Here is a 22,700-nt window from a genome sequence, read left to right as displayed (position 1 = left end):
ATAATGAAATTTTATATATTTTCTTATCTTTTAATATATAAAGCATAGTTTTCTTTAATTTTCAAATTTATGATTATATGTATTGAAAACTTCGAAAATCAGTGGATTGATTAACGAATCTTTAATATAAATAAATATAATTAATATATATATATTAATTTAAACGGGTATTCGGGTCGGGTGTGAGTCGGATTATATCAAACCCACCTCCATCCCCGAACCCGAAAATACCCATACCCGATTACCCAATTATTTAATCGGGTTTAAAAATTCTCCCATACCCTCTTCTATTAGAGTCGGATATCGGATCCTCCAACGAGTTCGGAGTAAATTACCATCCCTACACTCGACCTTAAGCTAAAACCCACTAAACCTTGTAGGCTTAGACCAACGACAAACCGCCAGTCGAATAGAAAAATCCACCGAGTAATCGTGCAAAGGAAGGGATGAATAATCTGAAAATTTCGTTGGAGGTGGCCGCGAGGCTACAGTTACAGTCTGAAAGTGGGGAGGAGTTGCTCCGGTTGGCGGCCATTGACGTGGAGCGCGACCGCCTCTTCTTTGCTTCATCCTCCAACTTCATTTACACAACACAGAATCTTTCGCCTCAGGAATGAAAACCTTTTTTTTTATTTACTCTTCTTTGTTGCTTTGTTGTTTTCCGGTTCTGTCTTGCAGAATTAAGTGGAGGGTGGATTTAATGTTTTTTGGATGTGTCGTATGAAGATTATGGATACAATTTGATTTTTTTTCTTCCTGAAGGTAGTGGTTTTGGTGCAACTCATTGTTGTTCGGTCTAGCAAATTATGACTGCTTGGATTGTCTTCCATAGATTTAATATATGATAAAATGCACTCCCTTTATTGTGTCATCAAATGAGATTTGATGTGTTATGAATCATGATATTATGCATGTGTGTATCGAAGCTGCATGAAGAAGAAAGATTTTATTTTTGATAAAAATTCTTGATTAGTGAATTTGTCCAAGTGAGAGGACTAATCTCTTTCCAAACTTATTTTTTTTTTTAATGATTATGCACCCAGTTTCTCGATTTTTGTATAGTTCTGTATCTAAATGTCTCCTGAAGAATCTTTTGTGCAACCAGACTGAAGGAGCTTGGAGTAAGACCTCATTACCTGCTTCTGCTCAACTCATTGATCTAGAAACTGGAGATTGCATTACTTGTTTAGAATATGCCATGGAAAAGGAAGCCTTGCTCATGGGAACTTCTTGTGGTCTTCTATTACTCTATAATGTGGATGATAACGCAATAGAAATTGTTGGACGAGTGGAAGGTGGTGTCAGGTGTATCTCACTAAGTCCAGATGGTAACTCACTAAGTCCAGATGGTAATTTGTTTGGTATGGTCACTGGTTTTCAGCAGATCCTAGTGATGAATCTTGATTGGGATCTGTTGTATGAGTTGGCACTAGATGATTTGTCAGAAGATATTGACGTAGGTAAGGACTTTTAACCATATTCTTTAAATTTAAACTTGACGTGACTTGTGAGTCAATCATGTCATAAGCTGCCTCTTATGTTTAACTTGATGACATCTGTTTCATTTTTTTCTTTTTTTTGGGGCTTTAAGGAAACTTTTTTTGCTCTTAACGACGATGGTTCATAAAATTGTATATGGATAGTAGGCAGTTCTATGATATAATAGTAAGATTCCATTAGGAATTAACTTTATTCAAAAAGAGATTTTTGGAATGCCTTGGAAAGTTCTCAAGATTTCTTTCGCTCACACGGTCTTTTTTGGGGAGACTTTTGCAATTTTTATTTTTTGCAAGAATAAGCCCCTCTTGTTGTATTGATTTTTACAGACTCATTTTTGCAATTCCCCCCTGTCTTTTGGTACCTTTGCACATAGCAATTTCTTCTCGTGCAGTTGTGCCCTTTTGAGTCTTTCTTTTTTATCAGCAGGCAACATTTAAATTACAATTGAAAAATTGTCCTGCGTCATTGTTGGTCATAAGAAGTGATGTGGTTCATGAAGGAAGGGTGGGAAAGATGCTCAGAAAAACATTGTTTAATGTTGACCGAGAGTAGTAACTAGTAAGCATCAAATACCTGATTTAGGAAGATGGAGGTGTCATGGACTTTTTCTATGATCCTTTGCATTTTTATCGTCTTAACTATACTGCAGAAAATATTTAGTTCTCTAGAATAAATGGCACTTGGTGATTTTCATTGGTTATGTGCATGAGCTTTAGCATCGAGTGCAGTTTATTCACATGATGTGTTGGATTGTGTTTCAGATGAACTAGCATCTTCTGCCGAAGTTTTATTTGACAATCCCATTTCATGGAGGGGCAATGGCAAGTTTTTTGCAGCTCTAAGCAACGTGCATGATTCATTTCCCTCAAATAAAAAGCTCAAAGTTTGGGAACGTGACTCAGGGGCGCTCCATGCTGTCTCAGAACCACGGCCTTTCATGGGTTCAGTGTTGGACTGGATTCAAAGTGGAAGAAAAATTGCTGCTGTTTATGATTGAAGTGAAGAAAAGAAATGCCCATCTATTGTGCTTTTTGAGAGAAATGGTTTAGAGAGAAGCTCATTCAGTATCACTGAGGGAATTGAGGCTACTATAGACTTCCTGAGGTTCAACTGTAACTCTGATCTTCTTGCTGCTACTGTTAGAAATGAAACATATGATACCATCAAGATTTGGTTTTTTTATTAATAATCATTGGTATCTAAAGCAAGAGATTAGGTATTCAAAGAATGATAAAGTGAACTTCATGTGGGATCCTACAAAACCTCTTCGATTGATTAGTTGGACTCGTAGTGGCCAAATTATAAGCTACAAGTTTGTTTGGGTCACAGCTGTAAGGGATAATTCAACAGCATTTGTCATTGATGGCTCAAAGATATTAGTAACCCCATTATCGTTGTCCCTAATTCCACCTCCTATGTATTGTTTTAGCTTAGAGTTTCCTAGCGCTGTTCGTGATATGACTTACAGCTTCAAAGTTTCGCAAAATCGTCTGGCTGCATCGCTGTCAAATGGAGGCTTAAGTATTGTGGAGCTTCCTCCGCTTGAACAATGGGATGAGCTGGAAGGGAACCTTCTTAAAGTTGAGGCTCCATATCCTGGTACAGAATTTGGATCTTTGCTGCATCTGTCTTGGTTGGATTAACATGTGCTTCTCGATGTTTCCTATTTTGGTTTTGGTTATAGAAATAGTAATGGCACTAAGAGCACCCTGTTAATAAGGATGGTAGTCTAGGTTATTACCTACTGGAAATTGAGATCAGTAGCTCTGAGGATCGAATTCCTAGTTCAGTGGCATCCTCAGGTTGGCACAGTGAAATTTCGAATCAGATTCATCTTGAAGGGGTGGTTATTGGTATAGCTCCTGTGCCATCTCGTAGATCTTCGGCATTGGTTCAGTTTGATGGTGGAAAATTATCAGAGTACATTTCCAAGTTGGGAGCCAATAGAGGAGGCAATCTTCGTAAATGTGACAATAAGGATTTCTTGTCGTCCAGCCCTCAGATGGATATTGTTGAAGTTGGAGATTTTGCACCAGATAAACTGTTACTTTTTGGGCTTGATGACAATGGTAGATTGCATATTGAGGGAAGGATGTTATGTAAGAACTGCAGAAGCTTTTCATTTTACTCGAATTCTGGTGATTCAACAGTGACTCATTTGGTGATTGCAACTAAACAGGATTTACTATTTATTGTTGACTTTGGTGAAATTGTGTGCGGAGAACTGGAACAGAAGTATGAGAATTTCATGCCTATTGTGAAGAGTAGAAAGTCTGAAACTGAAGGCACTTGTATGAATATATGGGAGAGAGGGGCCCAGGTTGTAGGTGTCCTCCATGGAGAGGAGTCTGCGATCATACTACAAACACCTCGAGGAAATCTTGAATGTGTGTATGGCCTCAATTGTAAATTCTTTGGGCAAAGGTCATTTCAGAGATGCCTTGCTCAGGGTTAGACGACATAGGATAGATTTTAATATTATTGTTCACCATTGTGGTTGGCAAACCTTTGTTCAGTCAGCTGCAGATTTTGTCAAACAGGTGAGGAATTTGAGCTACATGACGGAGTTTGTATGTGGCTTGAAAAATATAAATATCATGGAGACACTGTACAAAAATCACTTGTCTGCACATCATATAAAGTATAAGTGCAAAGACCTAAAGGATTCAAATGGTGATCATAATAAAGTAAACTCTGTCCTGATGGCCATCCGCAAGGCGCTTGAGGAGAACATTGAGGATAGCCCTTCAAGAGAGATTTCCATTCTGACCACTTTAGCTAAAAATAACACCACCCCCCCCCCCCCCCCCCCCCCCCCCCCCCCCCCCCCNTTGGAAAGCGTAAAGTTTATCTGAGAAATGGAGCTCACTGGAACTGACAATTCAAACAGAATGTCTCACCCTTCTTCTGAGGAAGCTTTGAAGCATCTGCTATGGTCGTCCGATTCAGAGGCGGTTTTTGAAGCTGCTTTGGGGCTTTATGATTTAAATCTTGCTGCTATTGTTGCATTAAATTCACAAAAGGATCCTAGAGAATTTCTGCCACTACTTGAAGAATTGGAAAACATGCCAATGCTTTTGATGAAGTATAACATCGACCTTAAACTGCGGAGATATGAAAGTGCTCTCAGGCACATTTTTTCTGCTGGAGACCCTTAGTACAAAGATTTTACAAACCTGATGATGAATGCTCCTGAATTATATCCTTTGGTTCTTCAGTTGATTGACGAGCAGGATAAAAAACGGCAAATTCTTGAAGCATGGGGAGATCATCTCATTTCTTCAAAATGCTTTGAGGATGCTGCTACCACCTATTTGTGTTGCTTCGATCTAGAAAAAGCTCTAAAGGCTTACCGTGCTTGTGGCAATTGGAAGGGGGTTCTGACAGTAGCTGCCAGCTGGCCTCATTAAATTTGGGAAGGTTGAGCTTTTGCATCTGGCTCGTGAACTCTGTGAGGAGCTTCTTCAGGCACTTGGTAAATTAAGTGATGCTGCTAAAGAAGTATTAGATTATTGCGGTGATGTCAACAATGGTATCAGCTTGTTGGTCCGAGCAAGAGAATGGGAAGAGGCTTTGAGAATTGCTTTTCTGCACCAAAGAGACAACCTGGTTAAGTAGTGAACAGTTCCTCTCTAGAGTGCGCTAGCTTGCTCATTGGAGAATACAGTGAAGGGATGGAAAAAGCTGGCAAGTACTTGACCCGCAACCTGGCAGTTCGTCAAATAAGATTGATACTTGCTGCAACAATCCAATCTGATGAGCGATCTGTGGGCTATGTTGATGATGAAACAGCTTCACAAGCTACCACTACTTTCAGTGGGTTGAGTGCATATACCACAGGGCAAGTTTTTTGCCAAATATTCAGTTGTCTCTAGCGCATAGTTTCTTCATACTGCCTTTTGTTTAGAGTTTATCATTTTTGCTAGGAATGTTGGCCAATATCTTTTAGCACTGCACCATCGTACAAGTTCATATTTTCCTCTTTTCTTGATGCCCCTGCTCTATCTATGGCATCTGACAAAGGATGCCCTCCCTTAAAAATCTTAATGCTGCTTGGGCTGATTCATTTTGTTAGTGACATGCAAGCTGTTTTTATTTTTGCATTCATCCTTAAGCATCTTAAGTCTGCTATTTGCATCTTCTAGCACTTGAACAATCTTAAATGTCCAATACTCCTGTTTTCTCACAGTTAGTTCTCAGGTTGATTCTGAAATCTAAGCATCTTAAATGTCCGACCCTAATCTTAACTTTAATCATTGCCATTCCAACATTTTCTTTAATTTTTTCACTTTTAACCTTAAATTCTTTTTCAACTACAATTATCTTCTGAATATGTATTTTTTCCATAAACCAAAGCTCTTTCTTTTTCATAAACTAAAGCTCACTATCATGTGGACCGTTGGCCAAATAATTGACTCAGAAACTTTTCTTTTAAGTTTATCGGCATCTTGCTGCCCATGAAGGTTATGTTGTACTGTTTCATTTCATCCATCCAATGTTATTCCTTCGTGCAACATCTTCTATATTTCATTTCTGTTGTAGAACCTTTCTAGATGTCCAATTGCTTCCATTCAGGCACCTTGCTCCTTTTGTGATCGCTCTCCCTCTATATGCCTGGTTTTGCCAACTTGGCAATAAATTTCCTATATTTTCATTAGCATTATTATATCCTATTAGCTTGAAGCCTGGTTTCTCCAGCACTCCGTTTTGCTGTAGACCCGTCAGTCTGTCTCTTGTCTCGTCATATAACTGTTATTTGTTTCATTGATGTCAAGATATGAGTCAAGTGTGAATTCAAATTTAGACTTCTATAATTAGGAACCAACATTCATTTGCCAGTCCTGTAAATGTTCATGTTGTTTTTCTACTGTCATTATCCTTCTTAGAATTCAAATACATCGTCACCAATTTAGAGATAGGCTGGGTGATGATCACTCGATTTCTGCCATTTGAATCATGCTAGGAGGCCATTCATCACCATCAATAATCTATTGAGTTTTAATTTCAGTGATAAAAATTGGTGACTATTGGCTTCTATGAACTTGTTTATTCTTTATCGAAAACCATGAGGCCATCAAATACCAGATTGTGAAATCTTTGAATTCACTTGGACATGCTTTGTACTTAGCAGGAGAAAAAAGGGTTTGACCGCATCGATCTCCCTGAGCACATCTGCTAGGGGCAGAGGCAGACAGCGGAATAGAGGAAAAATAAGAGCTGGAAGGTAAAGTATTTCTATGCATATTTTATTTTCCTTGATTGGGGAAAAGAACCATCTTAAGAGAAGTAACTTTAGCTATCCAGCCCGAGCGAGGAGATGGCTTTAGTAGAGCATTTGAAGGGAATGTCTCTATCCGAAGGAGCAAAATGTGAGCTTAAATCTTTGCTGACTTGTCTTGTGATGCTCGGTGAAGAAGAAACTGCTCGGAAATTGCAACATGGTGCTGAAAAGTTCCAGGTCTCTCAAATCGCAGCGGTAAAGCTAACTGGTGATGCGATGCCCAGTGATAGTGTTGATGAATATGCGTTCTTGTGGGAACGTTACATTCAGAATGTGCGGAAGGAACCATTGCATAATTCAGAGGCCTTCTCTTGGATGTCAAAAGTATTGCTTTGATCCTCTCCTTCTACTCTCCATGTTATGTATTTGTATCGGTTTTTGTGCATGGCAAAAATTACTTTGTAAAGACATGAGATAGCAAGAACAATGAATCCTCAACAAAAATTTGAACTTTGGTTAATTCTATATCCCATTTGAGGCTGATGTGTACGGTTACTACTATGCTGTAACCCTTCCACTCAATAATAACATACAAATATAAAGCGTAAGATATTAATGTACAAATATCTACCCTTAAATGCGTAAAATAAAGTTTTGGTAGAGAACAAATTGAAACATTAGATTTAGGAAATAGTGCAAGATGACATTTTCTGCCACAGTTGTTTCTATTTTGATAGATTTACGCAATTCACCCTCGGATTAAAAGACTGACTGCTATTTGTTGACTAAATAGATTGGCAGTTGCCGCTTGTACTATGGAATTAAATTATTATAAAACTTACAAAATTAATAAACTATTATGCCGAGACAAAGTTCCCAGTGACAGTGTGGTTCTTTCCAGCTTCTTGTGGATTTAAGAAGTGTACCTGCATGCACCATAACCTGACCAAAACAAAAATATATATCAGACACATTCAATTTGTTATTTTAATCATTGCTGTAGAAATAAGGGAAAAATGAAACGTACTGGGGTCGTTTGTAGTGAGGACGCCGGATCCGGCGAAGTCACAGTTGTAGTCATTTCTGCCTTCGGCTTGGTAGTAAGCATTCATTATAAAGGATGCGTGTGCCCGCACCGTGTTGGGGTCAAAGCAAGAGCCGCCTGGCTGAATCGGACTGCAGTTTACCCCTTGGCTGCAAACATAGTTTATGTTTGCCTGCAGCGCCGCGTCGTTTGCCGCTGGCTTGGGTACACACCATTTCTTCCCTGCTGCTGGTGCTGGTGTTGGAACAGGCTGCACCCATCAATTCATTGAGATCAATCAATTTTGTTTCATTTTAAACTTATTTTAGTAAATCCATTATTTGTTCTTTGTTGTGTAGAGTAAAATTTACTTAATTCCTCACGAGAACCAGAAATTAAGCGTAAATTTTGAACATAATTAGTACAAACAAAGCTAAAGAAAATAGCAACAAGTGGTGCTAAAAGGCAAAGAGAACATATTAAAGGCATGAGTATTCTGGAACATAGAATATTTCAAAATAGAACATGCATACATATTATATAGATACGAAAATATGTGTGAATTGGCTAAAAAGTTCAACATACAGCTCATGCACCTTTATGCTCAAGTCTTGACAGATACCACCGTAGATTCATGTTCTGTGCTTTTCTTTTTGTTTTTTTCCCCATTTTTCTTAGAAAAATTTAAATTCTAACGTTCAACATACAGCTCATGCACCTTTACGTAAAGTCGAATAATTTAACCTTGTGATAAAATTATTGCAGTGATAATTAATAGACGAGATGGTAAAAACAAATTATGCATAATTAATTAACTAATCATAATGGCATGCTTAAATTTGCATAATCTCAAATACTATCATCCAAAAAAATTGTGGAAGGACTCGAAAACTTTTACAAAAAATAATTAAATTTTAAAAAAAATAATTAAATTTTAAAGTTATCTACGTGATTTTCAGACAAGGCAAGAAGGCAAACAAATTAATGCTAACCTTTGCAGGAGCAGCTCCGGCTCCGGCGCGCATGATGCCAACGTCGTATACCGCGGTGAAATCTGGTCGGAAAAGGCCGAAATTTCTCTCTGCTAGAGAACCCGTTTTCTGATTCTCGTTAAACAACGCGAAGATATAAGTCTCAAACCTCCGGTGCGGCATCAATGGAGTGCCTCTTCCAGAATTGTACTGCCTCACAAGACCTCCATTGTACGAAGCCGCATTCTCGACCGAGCATTTGGGCTGCTCAAACGTTTCCCCAAGAGACGACCACCCCGTCTCCCCTGCCACAATGTCTACATCTTCGTAGCCCAATCTCTTCATCGACATGTGCACAGCGTCCAATAACAAATCGAACATGTTTCCGTAGGTTCTTTTGGAGTATCTGTCGAAATATCCTTTGTTTGGTCGGAACAAGGCGAAATCTGCATTTTCTGGGCTGTACCCAAAATATGGGTACGGGTTCACCATGAAAGGCGACTTCGATTCACGGAGGAACTGGAGCATTGGAGCAAGTACCCCGACGTCCCAGCCGGGTCGGAATCTTCCCAGGCTCGGAGGTTCGGATCGCTCGAGGATTCCGAGGGAATGAGCTGTCGTCACATTGATGTCTTTGATCCCAGAGAGGAGAAGAGCTTTGTGGAGGCTTCTCATGGCTGAGACGAGATTGTCGATGAGGTTCTGTGGGCCCCAGTGGAGGATTTCGTTGCCTACGAGGATGTAGTTGATCTTTGTACGTGGGTAGAATGGCTTGATGTTATCAGCCACCCAACGGCGAGCGTAGCGGACGTTGGTGAGACTTGGGATCTCGCCGTTGGGCACGGTGACGGCGACAAGTATCCCCGTGTCGGCGAAGGCCCGGAGGATGTCTGGGTTGACATCAAAGAGTTTGATACGGTCGATGGTTGTCTTGTCCTTGAGGAAAGTGGCGACTTGAGCAGGAGGCGGGAGGTCGTCTCCGAGTGTGCCGTAGTTAACGCCTATGCAGTGCACGGCCGTGATGTGGAGGAGGAGGAAGATGGCGGCAGCGGAAGGTTGTAGAGAACGATGAATAATCCTTGGCGACACCGCCATATCTGAGGAGTTTAATGAATAAATAAAGGTAAGAAGAAGAGAAAATGAAAGAAGATTATACATACAAATACATATAGAAAGAATTGATGACCAAAGAGTAAATCCAGGGGAAAGATGGAGAAGTCGGAGGAATTTTTAAAGCAGCACAAAATGGCGTAAGGACAGATGGTCAAAAACAAAGGACAATCTTTCGTTTGACCAATGCCTAACTTTACAAATATCAATATTAAATAATAAATTATGATATTTATATTATTAATACAATATATTATTATATATTATATAAATAAATAAATTATGGCGATCACTATGTAATTAATGATATTTTGAAAATAGGATACACTATAAATAACATTTTCATTAAATAATGTGGGAAAAGAAAAATAATTAAGAATCAAAAGTCATCCTTCGTTTATGCTTTTTGTGCTTGCAAATATTAATATCATTTTCATATATTTTTTTTTGGAATGATGTTACATGTACATCAATATATGTATATTAATTTGTACAACACAAAAAATTCAATACAAAAATTCAATTTGTCAAAATCTTTGAATATAAAATCTCATGATATATTGTTGTATTTTTAGTATTATTTTTTTTTTTTGAAGCGTATACAAATTGTTATTGTTGTTTTACCAAGAAATTTATTTAATTTTGGAAATAACTCACAGAAATATGTAAAATATTAATTAAAATACAAAAAACAAAAGTAAACTATTTTATATCTAACATTATTTTGTATCATGTTATTGGTTCCACTTCATTGGGCTTTTAGTTAAAAGATAAATGGGCCATTTATCTATCTACATTTACAACAATCTTGTCCGTTTACAAACCCTAAAATCATCCTCTTCTGCAGAGCAGAGCGAAGCGAAGCAAAGTTGTCTTTGTGTTTTTTTTTTTTTTTTTGAATTTCGGAATAATTAGGGCTGTGATTACGAAGAGAGAGGCCTGAGCGGGGGAAAATCTGGCCCTCGACGCAACTACTCAAATCCTTGCAGAGAGAAATGGAAAGGATTGAGATGAAAATATGAAGCAAGATTCTGTTGCCGCCCACACAAGGGCTGGCGGCTGTGCAAATTGGCTTCCATTTTCATCTTATGACTGCCATATTTTTTGTTTTGTTGGATCTGAGTTTTTGGCCCCCATGATTGACCTTTTCCAAATTTACACTTGATATGAGCCCTAATCTCTCTCAATTTATTTTTTTCTATTTGTTGGAATTAATTATGCATGTGTGTTTGTATATCAGTCAGTAATTTCAAGCATATGCGGAAAACTATTGGAAATGATGGTCGGAATATAGATATGAGGTGTGTGAATGAATACCTTTAGATTTGGGATGGACACGGGTGTTCAAATTTCGGATATAACTGAAAAATTGAAAATCCAAATTGAAAATTTTGAATACTGGATCGAACCGAAAAATCGAATTTTATAATTCGGATATAAATGTTATAATTGAAATTTATTTGATTCGGTTTCGGTTTCGGATTATGTATGTCAAAATCGAATCAATCGAAATTTCATTAAATTAATAATTTTATTTTTATTATATATTTTTTGAGATGATATAAGTGAAAGATGAATTATTTTGAATAATATTTAGTTTGATGGTTGTTTATGTAATTCATTTAAACTTTATGTTTAAATATTTTATTAAGAAATAATGTAAAACGATAAAATATTATATTTTACAATATATTTATATTATTAATTTAAATATTTGTATCAAAATCGAAATAACTGAATTATTTTGGTAGAAAATCGAATCGAACCGAAAAAAAATGATTTGGATATTGGATTATATATTTGTAAAACCGAAAATCAAAATAAAAAATCGAAAATCGAATCGAACCGATCGATGAACACTCTTAGGAGTGGGTGACAGGTAATAAACGAGAAGAGTAGCTTATGAAGTTATGCTTTGTGTGTTGGAGAACTAAGGCAAAATTCTTGATATCAAGTATAATTCTTGATGCCCTGAGGTTGTTTGAATACTTGGCAAATAAGATAAATATCTCTGGAACATGATCTAGTTGCTCGAGGCCTCAGCCAGGACGCCTGTGGTTTACATATTTGTCTCAATTCTGCAGATATAAAAAAAATCTGAATATTTTAAAGGTTCATAGGGGAAGGTTAATAAAATTTTAGGAAAATCAGCAACCACTTTTTACATCTTCACTTTGAAGAAGCTTAACGACTAGGTGTCCCCCAGATTGCAGTACACACCAGAACCATCGGAACGTGCAAGGGCATCGGTCCCAGGTGCTAAATTGATTGCAGAATCTTGACTGGTGATCCCAGAAAAAGGGGGGCACATGTCGGACTGTACGACGGAGAAACCTTTATGCTAAATACCCAAAAAAAAAAAAAGAAGAAAAAACTAAATCTTGATATCATAATCAAGAGCAAAACCATTTAGGGGGAGCATATGAAACGCACGGAGGCAGATGGGACTTTTTTAGCTTGGAGAACTTGGCTAGCCAGACGGTGTAACCATGCAACTTAGCATTTTCGTGGTTGAAATTGGATTATAATTGGAAGTAACAATCTCTCAAACACACCAATTCTATTAAAATTGGTATTATAACAGTTATAGTGTTGATTTTAGCTCTTTCTGAAATAAATTTAACAAAATCCCCAATCATCTCATCCTCAAATCAACAGGCGTGCCTAACAATGAAGATTCAAGAAATCTTTTTTTTTTTTTTGAAAGATTCAAATCTCCACTCAACAAAACCTCTATGCATCTTCTTCCCGATGGAGAAGATCATACTGGGAACACTGGAAGAAGTATGAGGCGAAACAGTTTTAAATTTTTTAGTATCAAGTTCAGAGCTACTGTTTGGGGAAGGGATTACAACATCGTTCATTAGACATCATCAAAATCAACCCCCAAATAATACAAAAATATGCAAAAAAACATCTCCTGTATGTTAATATCAACTCATTCTGTTTACATTACTCGATAAGCCAACCTCACTCTTGCGTGTGATTAAAAAAGTTACAGTATCAACCCGTTCTGTTCAAAACGATGCGACAAGCCAAAACGAGACATATGAAGAATAGGCGATAAGAAAGCATGTGGCAAAAGCCAAAGTTATGGATATCTGAAACATAATGCATGCAAATTTGGTCTCTATCGCACAGACGCTTGTATCTCTGGTAAAGAAGACCATAACACCAGCAGACGAGCTAGCAGCCGCGAGTGATAGAGTAGCTGTAACCTGCAGAAGGAACGAGTTAGTTAAGCATAAAATCTACTTTTGGATTGAAATCATAGTGGGAAAGAATGATATCAGCAGGATATAATGGCCAACTGATGTAACATAAAAAACAAACCATACATTTTAACCTAAAAAAAAAATAACAAACCATACAATTTGGTTCCATACAATGATCAAGAAACGTTATCTATATTCTATGACACTACTGCTAAATTGAATTTGAATTTGGAGCCCGTGAAACTAAAAATAGACTGAAAACTTTGTTGCGTTCTAAGGATAGATTTCTACTCATACCATGTTATCGCGGCTCACCATGAAAAATTACCCTCACATTAACAGCAATCCCCAGCCATCAAATCTAACACTCTGTGTTGCATAAAACGGCATTAGGCTTTGGTATTATCCTAAATCAACTCAAACTCCAGAAAACAACTCCCTTTTTCACGAGTGTATAATTAGAGGTTTTATTTGGTAATCTATTTGTTTCAAGAAAAAAACGAAGAATTTGTTAAATGCGAGTATGGAAGTATTTCAAACGAAGGTTAAGGGGGACGTTAGTTACCCAATCACCAACAACAAGAAGGCTGACCATGAAGTGATTAAGAAGGTCTCTGTTGAATCTCAAAGCATGTATGTCGAGGCATGCAAGTCCAAAGCTCCACAAAACTTGAAGCCCCATGGAACCAATTAAGTAGCTGTCAAAATATGCATACAGATTAGCAATCTTTGGACAAATTCCATGATTCAAACACCAAAAAGTTGGTAGAACTGACCAAGAATCTAAAAATTATTGAGTTCAAAATCATATAAGCAGGCAATTTGAAGCAGTAGAACAGATGTTTCAATTTCATCCAAGCATCAGAGAAACCTAAGTTGAACTTCAGCACTGAGTTCAGAGAAAGCGAAGTAGAACGCACAAGAAAGAGGGAGCCAACAACTAGGTCAATAAGAACCAGTTCTGCATGGAGACCCTCGGTGATCTAGTGGCACCTGGCGGTCCTTAGAACAGAGTTCAAAACCAATACAAGCAACCATTCTCGTTTGTAATTTGTTTTTTTAAAAAAAAAACGAACTTGTAACAATTTGAAATAGATATGCATTATGTTGCATCCAAGGAATCTGTTTCCTAGATCACGCTCATCGAAATTAACAAATTGAATAATGTACACATCTCCAATCAAAATCTTTTGTTGCACATGTTTAGGAGAATATTCATAATAGATTCCATGTTCATCTACGATAGTCTCCATTAAATTTAAGTGTTACTCGTCTACCTAAATGGGCAAACGCCTGCAATTTACGTGCGTATGTCTGGTGTGTTTAATGCAACACCATTTGGATTCACCGAAAACAGAAACTCTTTCCAATATTTCTTCTTTTAAAACCTTGCATTTCCTCCTTTTAGTAAACACCACCAAACCCCAAATACTATTCGTAATACAACTTTCCAACAACCGCATAAATGCAACCCATATACATAAAACAGCAAAATAAAAACAAATCGGTGAGAAAATTAAACAAAAGGAAGAAATTACCAAAAGGCGGTAGTAGTAGAGAAGCCAGAAGCAGAAGCCATAATCCCAACAGAACCAGCTGCACACAAACACTGCCCAATCCTCATCACTAGCCCACTCCTTTTCCCTGGACTGCCAAACACCTCCTTCATCCCTCTCTTCCAGCACTCTCTAAATTTTCGCGTATTTTTTTTTTTGGTCAAAGATTAAATTTCTACGAGGTGGGTTTTTTCCCACAGCAATCAAGGATTCGAATCATCAGATAAAAAAGGAAACTTTATAAACGTCAAAATTCTCTTTGTTCTCTCCACCAAGAAGATGGGATATTGGGACGATCTTTCAATTTCACAACACTGGCATGGGAATTGAGACTGCAACTAATTTTTTTATTTTTTCTGGGCAAATCAAAACAGCAACTCCTGATGCTGACAATTGAATTGTAGACTGGTATTGTTATGATTCTTTGGAGGAGGAGCTGATTTGATTCAGATAAATCTAATAATCAGCTGTGATCTCGCGCAACTTTTCAGCATTTACGGGTAATAACAAAATTAAAATTCATCCTAAAAAAATAACAATAATAATAATAATAAAATAAAAGGGTGTAAAGTGGAAAAGGAACTGGGAATTTGCGTAAATTTTTTATGATAAGTATGTACAATTTCTTTTATAATTACCGAGAGACTGAAGTAAAATTTTATAAATTATCGAAAAACTAAAGTGTTACTTGAATTGATGAAATTTTTTTTAAAAAAAAAAAAGTGTTGGTTGAAATTTAAAAAAAATTTGTAATATTGATATAACTTAAGGGTAAAGTTAGAAGGGAAATTTAATGTCTCATTTTATCTTTATTAGGCCCAAACTTAATATATAGTATAGATAAACAACGTGACATATTTTTAAGAGTCGGTTCTTTTTCCACTTTTTAGTCGATTGATGTTCAAAATTCTTGTAACATCAAATAAAATGTGTAAGGGTGCTGTTTCTTACATTTCCCATTATTAATTTGTTGTTGACTAAGAATTTGGATGGATAATATTTATCTCAAGATATTTTTACATCTTTGACTAATAAAAGTAGTTTTGATATTTATTTATTTGTTGAAATTGTTTTGATTTCGATAAATATTTTACAAGATCAAGAAATCATGATAAATGTCGTATAATTCAAAATTCAGAGATAAAACACTCACTCATACTCAATATCAGTGAAGGACAACTTTTCTAGAAAATAAAGTAGATACTGTTTTTTGTTTTGTTTTGTTTTTTTTTTTTTTTTTTAAAAAAAGTAGATATATTTTCGTATTTAATTTTTTTTTGGGAATTAGAAAAATTAAAGAATAAAATGTATATTTTAGGATTTCTTTAAAATCAAGCGTCATAAAAATTAAAATAAATTGTTCTTTCTATCAAAGAAAAAACTTCAAATATTCTTAAAAGAAGCAGCAGAATTTCAAAATAAAATAATTTTTTTAGACCAATTCCTTTATCAATTTTTACTCCAAATGCAAAGATAAAAAAAATCATTTGATTACATGAATCAAGAATGAAACTACGAATTATTAAAAAATAAAAAAAACAAAACAAAAACAATGAAACTACGAAAGTATGTACACATTTGCAAGGCACTGATGACTCGAGAACTTCTCATAGAACACATTTTATTTTTAAATCAATAACTAGTAAACCAGTGCTTCCTCGATCGATAGTGAACAGCCATCACACAACCAAGAATTTAAATTTAAGATATAATGTTTGTCATACCAATATTTATGCATATAATTTTCCTGGTTTAACCTTAGTTTTTGGTAGATGTTTGAATGTTGTTTTGCAAAACAAAAATAAAAAATAAAAAAATATTTGACAGAACGATGAATTTACAAGTAACAACTGAAAAAAGTTGATTCAATGTATAAAAATACCAAAAGAAAGAAAAGGTGTCCTTTTCATCACTAACACGAGGAGAATTCAACAAAAACCAAAAGATTTCTACAATATTGTTGCACACTAACGAAACGAACTAAACCAGTCAGGTCCAAACTCCACAGTCCCCACTATTACAACATAACTGATATGATCGAGTATTTCTTAATTGCACATTCAAAAACTCCCTTTTTTACACATTTTAATCTATTTCAATTTGTTAGAAATATTAACACCCAAAAGCTACCAGGGACAGGGTTGTAAGTAGTAAATTTCCATCCAAAAATATAAAAGAAAATAAAATAAAATAATTTATGAACCCGGTTTTCTCTTCCGTAACAAAAGCACAGCATAGCGTCAGCGAACCATATCAGTACGTAGCTAAGCGAAGAACCACATTTTGATAAAGACCGACAAGCCCATTTGCAGCACGAATGCAGAGATGACCACAATCGTGAGTCCACTATTCTGAACATAAGATCTGAGGTTCAAAGCAACGAAGCTCGATGATGCAGCACCAGCAATTAATATTATGGTCCATCGCAGAAATTCGACTGGAATAACCAGCAGAAACTGGAAGTACCCAAAAGAAATAAATGTCATGTCACATTTCGAATGCATCGGCAAATAAGGACTTGTATAAGTATGCATAAGATTGAATTTCATCTTTATAAGATGGTCGTTTATACTTACAGAGCTTAGGACGAAAATGAAAAGGGAATATCCCCACAAGCACCAAAAGCGGACAAGGCTGGCAGTTGAACCCATATATTGGAGCAAAAAGTAGTACGCGAGTGGAACTATGAGCGCATAACCATATATGGATACTGCTGCCACATTTACATAGTTGACATCAAAGGTCCATGACGAAATTTGGCTGCTGCTTCTTTGCATTAGGTAGGAGGCGCAGTTTCCGAGGGAAGCAATCACAAAAACCAACGTTGTGGAGATCCAGACAAGACCGTAACTGAAATATGATAAATGGTCATGATTCCAGATGAGTCTGATCAATCATAAACAGGGAGACAAAAAACCATATTCTTCATCAAACAATTTTCTGTTTTCAAAAAAGTATATTATAAAAATCCTGATTTAGAGAGGATCGTTGTCATAGTGTCCCAATTAATATATCTTCTTTCTTATTACAATTGTAGAATATGGCAAGCTGGGAATCTAGATGCCCACGTGGGAGAAATATAAGGCAGTGAACTTAAAACTCGTCAATAATAAGTCATCAATTGTACACCACATGCCAATTCAAATGTCTTCATTGACTGGACAAAATGCACTGAGTTCCAGTTGTATAAGGCATTTAGAACAAAATGGAAACAAACAGAAATATGTTTCAGTTATACTAAACTTGAACAGAAACAAGAAGAAATTAGAGACAGGCTACTAATAAACTAAAAAAAGTCATTTTCCGTGACACTTGATCTCAGCCCATCATTGTGTTGGATAGTGTTACTGTCAACAAGAGTAGTACTATCAAGCTAAATTTGTTCCTCAGTATTTTACAAGGGAAATTTTTTCCAACCAATATGTTTATTTGACACAGCACAAAAATATGTTATTTCCGAAAGAATCTTCGAGAGTTGAGACCAATGCGGAATAGTTTGGTCAACGGCCATTTTCAACTAATTTTTTTATTGATTTATAAACAAACATTTCCTAAGGTTGCTTCTACCCTGTTCATATACATTTGTATCTTAACTTATAGTTCACGTAGAAAACTAGTCGAAAGGAACCAGTACAATTTTTTGAATTATCATATCATATGCCAGGCAATGCACTACATATGCATCAATATATATACCAGGCAAGTAAGCCCGTTCCCATGAGAAGAATGAGATCATGGAAGGAAAGGAGGCTTGATTCACTTCAGACTTGGAGGGAAAACGAATAAATACTTTTTCGATAAAGAAATTATATAGATTTTAAGTACTAAAAGAATGTCAAGGAGTATATACAATCACCATACAACTTACAGATCAGGGTTCGCATCAATTTTGCTGGCAAAATCTCCAGTAGTAGGATATAAAGAACTAATCAATCTGTTCAACACAATATCTGTGTCTACATTGAAATATTGTGTGTAGGAAGAGATGTTAAATAATCCCTTCCGGTTTGTTTCCTGCTGCCCTCCTCCATCTGCAACCATTAGCCTCAGTACATAATTAATTGCACAAGCAAGATCCATTAGGTCCAATCATTAATCATTTAACACTTAAAAAGGAGTTGGGATTACAATGGATACATCATCCACACAAATATCTAAGAATCATTCTCACATGAGAAAAGCTCATTTTGGATCAAAACATGCGTAGAGAGCATTCTGTAAGTTCCTTGATACAAAATAAGCGAAAGACAGAACTAACAGCAAATTAACATCATGCATTCCACAGGAAAATCACCACATCTTATGGAACACATTTCATTCTCGCTAAAACCTGTATGAGATTTGCTCACCACCATTAGATTGATCCCCACAATTTTAGTTTTATTCAATATTTTACTATTACTGTTCATGTTTCCATTTCCAGTGTAAGATGTAGGTGAAACAAGGTCGATAAAAAATTTGTGACTGAATGCTACACATGGCTCACATGAGAGAGAGATATAGATGCATGAATCTTATCATTCAACTTCCTAAGTAAATGGTCCCACATATGAAAAGAAGAATTATGTCACCTTGGTTTAATTCAGTAATACTTGGTAAACACCTCGCAATTTGGCCATTATAGGAATATATGGGTGCCAAATGTGACATTTTTTACTATTTTGGGTTGATAATGTGTTGTACTGTTCAAATGGTGAAGAAAAATATTCTTGAATTTGGTGATTTGCTGACAGGAAAAGAAGCTGGGCAGTTTCCTCTTCAGATAGAAATTAATATTTTATATATAAGCTCTGAATTTCGGCACAGCATAACAGGCGTTACTTGCAAAAACACGCGGATGGAGGAGCTAACACTTGGTGCTCCTTGATCTTTAGAAAGGCGACAAGTGACAGTACCATCAGGTCATGATTTCAAGAAAGGACTGGGGACCGAGGAAAATGTATCTCAGTCCATTCTCTGTTATTTCCAGGCATTTCACATCTCATTGCTTATCTACCTACTTTATCCAATCAGTGACAATTCACAGTTTGTAGTGCTCTAATTTTTTTTAGCTATTATACCATTTCGAAGAACTTACAGAATGCAACTGCTTTCATATTCTTACTTCAAACCAGTATATGTTGTTCGATTACAGTATTTGCATAATCGGTAAATTAGAAGCTAACAAAAGTGGAAGTAATGATTTAATCTTCACTGCCAGAATACAGAAAACACCATTTTTCAACAATGACATAAATGCAAAATGTTGCAATTCAATACACCCTGATCCCTGTGAAACAACTGGCATCAAATAGCAGATGAGTAAAATTCTTACTTACCGCTGGCACCACCTATTGATTGATATCCCTGACCCTGACCCGCCCCTCCACCATTGTTCGGAGGAAATATTTGCAAATTCGCGCCAGGAACTACATGGAGTTTCAAAATAAAAATTAGAAGCTTTGGTGGGCAAGATTCAGGCAACGAATATGAAGTGAATCTTTGATAGAAGCTCATACCTTCTTTATTGTTGGTATTTTGATCTTCGCCAACAGCCGCCTGCACGTGTGCAAGAAATTTCAATTTGTTTTCCAAACATGTACAATCGCGATAATCTATTAATCACCAAAGCACGCCAAATTCGTAATTGGCTCACGATAGCCACGACTACCATCCTTTACTAAATAAGAATTAGAAAATATAAATGATCATATTTACCAGTATTCAGGTAATTCACTCCCTACTTGCGTCGGCCTATTAAGTAGTTAACGCCCCATTTCCTCATAAATTTACGTTATTTACATAATTTAATACAAGAAACCAACCCAACATTCACAATAAAGGTAAGTCCTCGTAAACGAAAACGACACATCGTCAAATCTCAAGCTCTCCGAGCTCCCAAACAAAGTAAATAATTTACAGCACAGATATCCATATCTCAACCAGATCAGATTCAATCAAATAATTACATAGCGTAGCCTATGACAAATTTTCCAATAATAATAACAATAATTTGACAACAGTAAATGCTAACCGGAACAGAGCCGAGCAAGTGGCTAGAGGGAAGATTGGTGAAGGACTCTTCCATCGGATTCAATTGATTCACGAAACGAGCAACACGTATTCAAATAGTGATGCTAGATTGGGTTGAATGTCGGTGTTTTTGCTATTCCGTGATCTCGAATGCCCCGTGTAATGCTTAGTCTGCAAGTTCCAACGCCTGTGGAAAGGAGTTCGAAAATATTTTGTACAAACAACACGAGTCGGTAAATCGATGAGATATGATAAACCTAGTTGGGTATTCAATTTAATGATTTTTTATTTAATTATTTTAAAATTTTGAGTAGGACTCTTGTGAGACGATCTTTATCTGTGAGACGGGTCAACTCTACCGATATTTTCAAAAAAAGTAATAATTTTTCATGGATGACCCAAATAAGAGATCCGTCTCACAAAATACGACCCGCGAGATCGTCTCACACAAATTTTTGCCTAAAAATTTTGAGACATTGAATTAAGACTCTTGAATATTCTAATATAGTCATGTTTTAAATAAAAAAAACTCCATAAAATTATAGAGATATTTATATTTTCAATAAATTTTTAATAACTTCATGAAATTCATTAACATATAAATATTAAATTTTAACATACAACTATAAATTGTCAAAAATTATATTTTGTTCGAACCAAATATTTGGATAAATTGTTAAAACTTTTAACTCATACACAACCTCTTTCTTTTCCTCATTATGGATTTTTTTTTTCCTTTTGTTTGTGGCTTTTTGTATTCTTTATCAAGTTTTTTGTATTTTGAATTTTTAACGTACAACTATAAATTGTCAAAAATTGTAGTTTGTTACTTTTTGTATTTTGAATTTTTAATGCTACAAGTTTTTTTCCTTGATGTTTGTTTAAGATGTGTGAAGAAAAAAATAAAAAAAAAAAAAAAGTAGGTTTTGGGTACCCCAAATATTAAATCGAGTATCCGAATTCGGTAGCTAAAACGACTGCCCGACTGGTCGGATATCCGAACCCGACCCGATTAAATAATTTAATCAAAACAATGACTAGAAACTTATAGAAAATTCTTAATAAAGAATAGTCCGAACTGCTATTTTCTCTCCCACTGCAAAAGGTCAACATTTGAGATTCTCGGCATTACAATTTTTTTATTTGTCTTAGTACACGAGATCGTACCCTATGTGCCTTTAAATTGTATTTTTCCTATATTATAAATATATTTTTAAATTGCATTTATATTAGATAAGATATATAATATAATCTTTCATCAACTATCCGAACAAAGAACTGCAACACATTTTTAGAAGTTATTGAATTACAGCTTAATACCATAGATTTGACTGGAAGAACTCAAATCATAACCAATGAATTCCCAAGATTGAAATGTATGTCTTAATTATAAAAAGTTGGACAACACCAAATCAAATTAATCAAAGTGAGTTGATGATCTAATGATAAAAGAAGCCAATTATCGAAGACTCGGTGAGTAGCGGCCATAACTATAATGGTCCTATCGTGTCTATGCACAAGTACTCAACCAATTATTCATGATTTCATAATTGAATCAATTCCATACTGATTCTAAATTAGAAAAATATAATGATAAAACTTTGTTTGATTTACGGTGTAGAGAACGTTTGACTGATGATATACCATTATTATATTTCAAATCTAAGTTCATATATTAAATTTAAAAATATTGATATAGACGACTTATAAAGTATAAACTGACATTTACATTATATCAAATGAAATGTAAACCAATAATTTCAACACGATTTATAAAATCCGAGACCTCATTTCATGAAACTTTGATATGAGATGAATTATAAATTATTTTCATTTCATGATCACAATGTATAAGAGTTGATATCAATGGAACTAGAAACCAATCAAATGTCTCACCTAGAGTACTCTTTCTCGTACACGTAAAAAATCAGAAATCATGCAACCTGGGATTTTCTTTTTCCTTTACTTGGAAAGGAAAACAAATCGATATAGTGCCGTTCATTCATAAATGATTAAATAATATCATAAAATAATCATTATAACTAATTAGATACTAAAATATTTACAACTTTTTAGTAATAAAACAAATAC

At 35.6% G+C, this 22,700-nt stretch overlaps 3 protein-coding genes and 1 pseudogene across 4 annotated transcripts; 1 reads left to right on the top strand and 3 right to left on the bottom strand.

The window, feature by feature from the left end:
* Positions 1–349: 349 nt before the first annotated feature.
* On the top strand, positions 350–7,262 carry LOC140982759 (elongator complex protein 1-like; annotated as a pseudogene).
* Positions 7,263–7,337: 75 nt separating this feature from the next.
* On the bottom strand, positions 7,338–9,983 carry LOC140982758 (glucan endo-1,3-beta-glucosidase-like). The gene is made up of 3 exons (XM_073449448.1): positions 8,738–9,983; positions 7,749–8,016; positions 7,338–7,663 (listed from the first exon to the last, which is right to left on the bottom strand). The coding sequence occupies exons 1-3, from the start codon at positions 9,872–9,874 to the stop codon at positions 7,635–7,637; spliced, it is 1,434 nt and encodes a 477-aa protein (XP_073305549.1). The 5' UTR covers positions 9,875–9,983; the 3' UTR covers positions 7,338–7,634.
* Positions 9,984–12,734: 2,751 nt separating this feature from the next.
* LOC140982395 (CASP-like protein 5B2) lies at positions 12,735–15,124 on the bottom strand. Of its 2 annotated transcripts, none has more exons than XM_073448876.1 (3): positions 14,580–15,124; positions 13,634–13,739; positions 12,735–13,044 (listed from the first exon to the last, which is right to left on the bottom strand). In XM_073448876.1, the coding sequence occupies exons 1-3, from the start codon at positions 14,708–14,710 to the stop codon at positions 12,844–12,846; spliced, it is 438 nt and encodes a 145-aa protein (XP_073304977.1). In that variant the 5' UTR covers positions 14,711–15,124; the 3' UTR covers positions 12,735–12,843. The 2 variants fall into 2 exon arrangements, with proteins under 2 accessions (XP_073304977.1, XP_073304975.1); XM_073448874.1 differs by having other exon boundaries at positions 13,607–13,739; positions 14,580–15,113.
* Positions 15,125–16,454: 1,330 nt separating this feature from the next.
* LOC140983391 (uncharacterized) lies at positions 16,455–20,874 on the bottom strand. Its single transcript, XM_073450434.1, has 6 exons — positions 20,611–20,874; positions 20,096–20,135; positions 19,916–20,005; positions 18,466–18,628; positions 17,174–17,447; positions 16,455–17,053 (listed from the first exon to the last, which is right to left on the bottom strand). Exons 1-6 carry the CDS (start codon positions 20,662–20,664, stop codon positions 16,862–16,864), a joined length of 813 nt encoding a protein of 270 aa, XP_073306535.1. The 5' UTR covers positions 20,665–20,874; the 3' UTR covers positions 16,455–16,861.
* Between the last annotated feature and the right edge of the window lie 1,826 nt (positions 20,875–22,700).

Source organism: Primulina huaijiensis, chromosome 8 (assembly GCF_012295235.1).
Source record: "Primulina huaijiensis isolate GDHJ02 chromosome 8, ASM1229523v2, whole genome shotgun sequence".
NCBI classification, from domain to species: domain Eukaryota; kingdom Viridiplantae; phylum Streptophyta; class Magnoliopsida; order Lamiales; family Gesneriaceae; genus Primulina; species Primulina huaijiensis.
The sequence above is the reverse complement of the archived record's forward strand: the minus strand, read 5'-3'. Positions and strand labels throughout refer to the sequence as shown.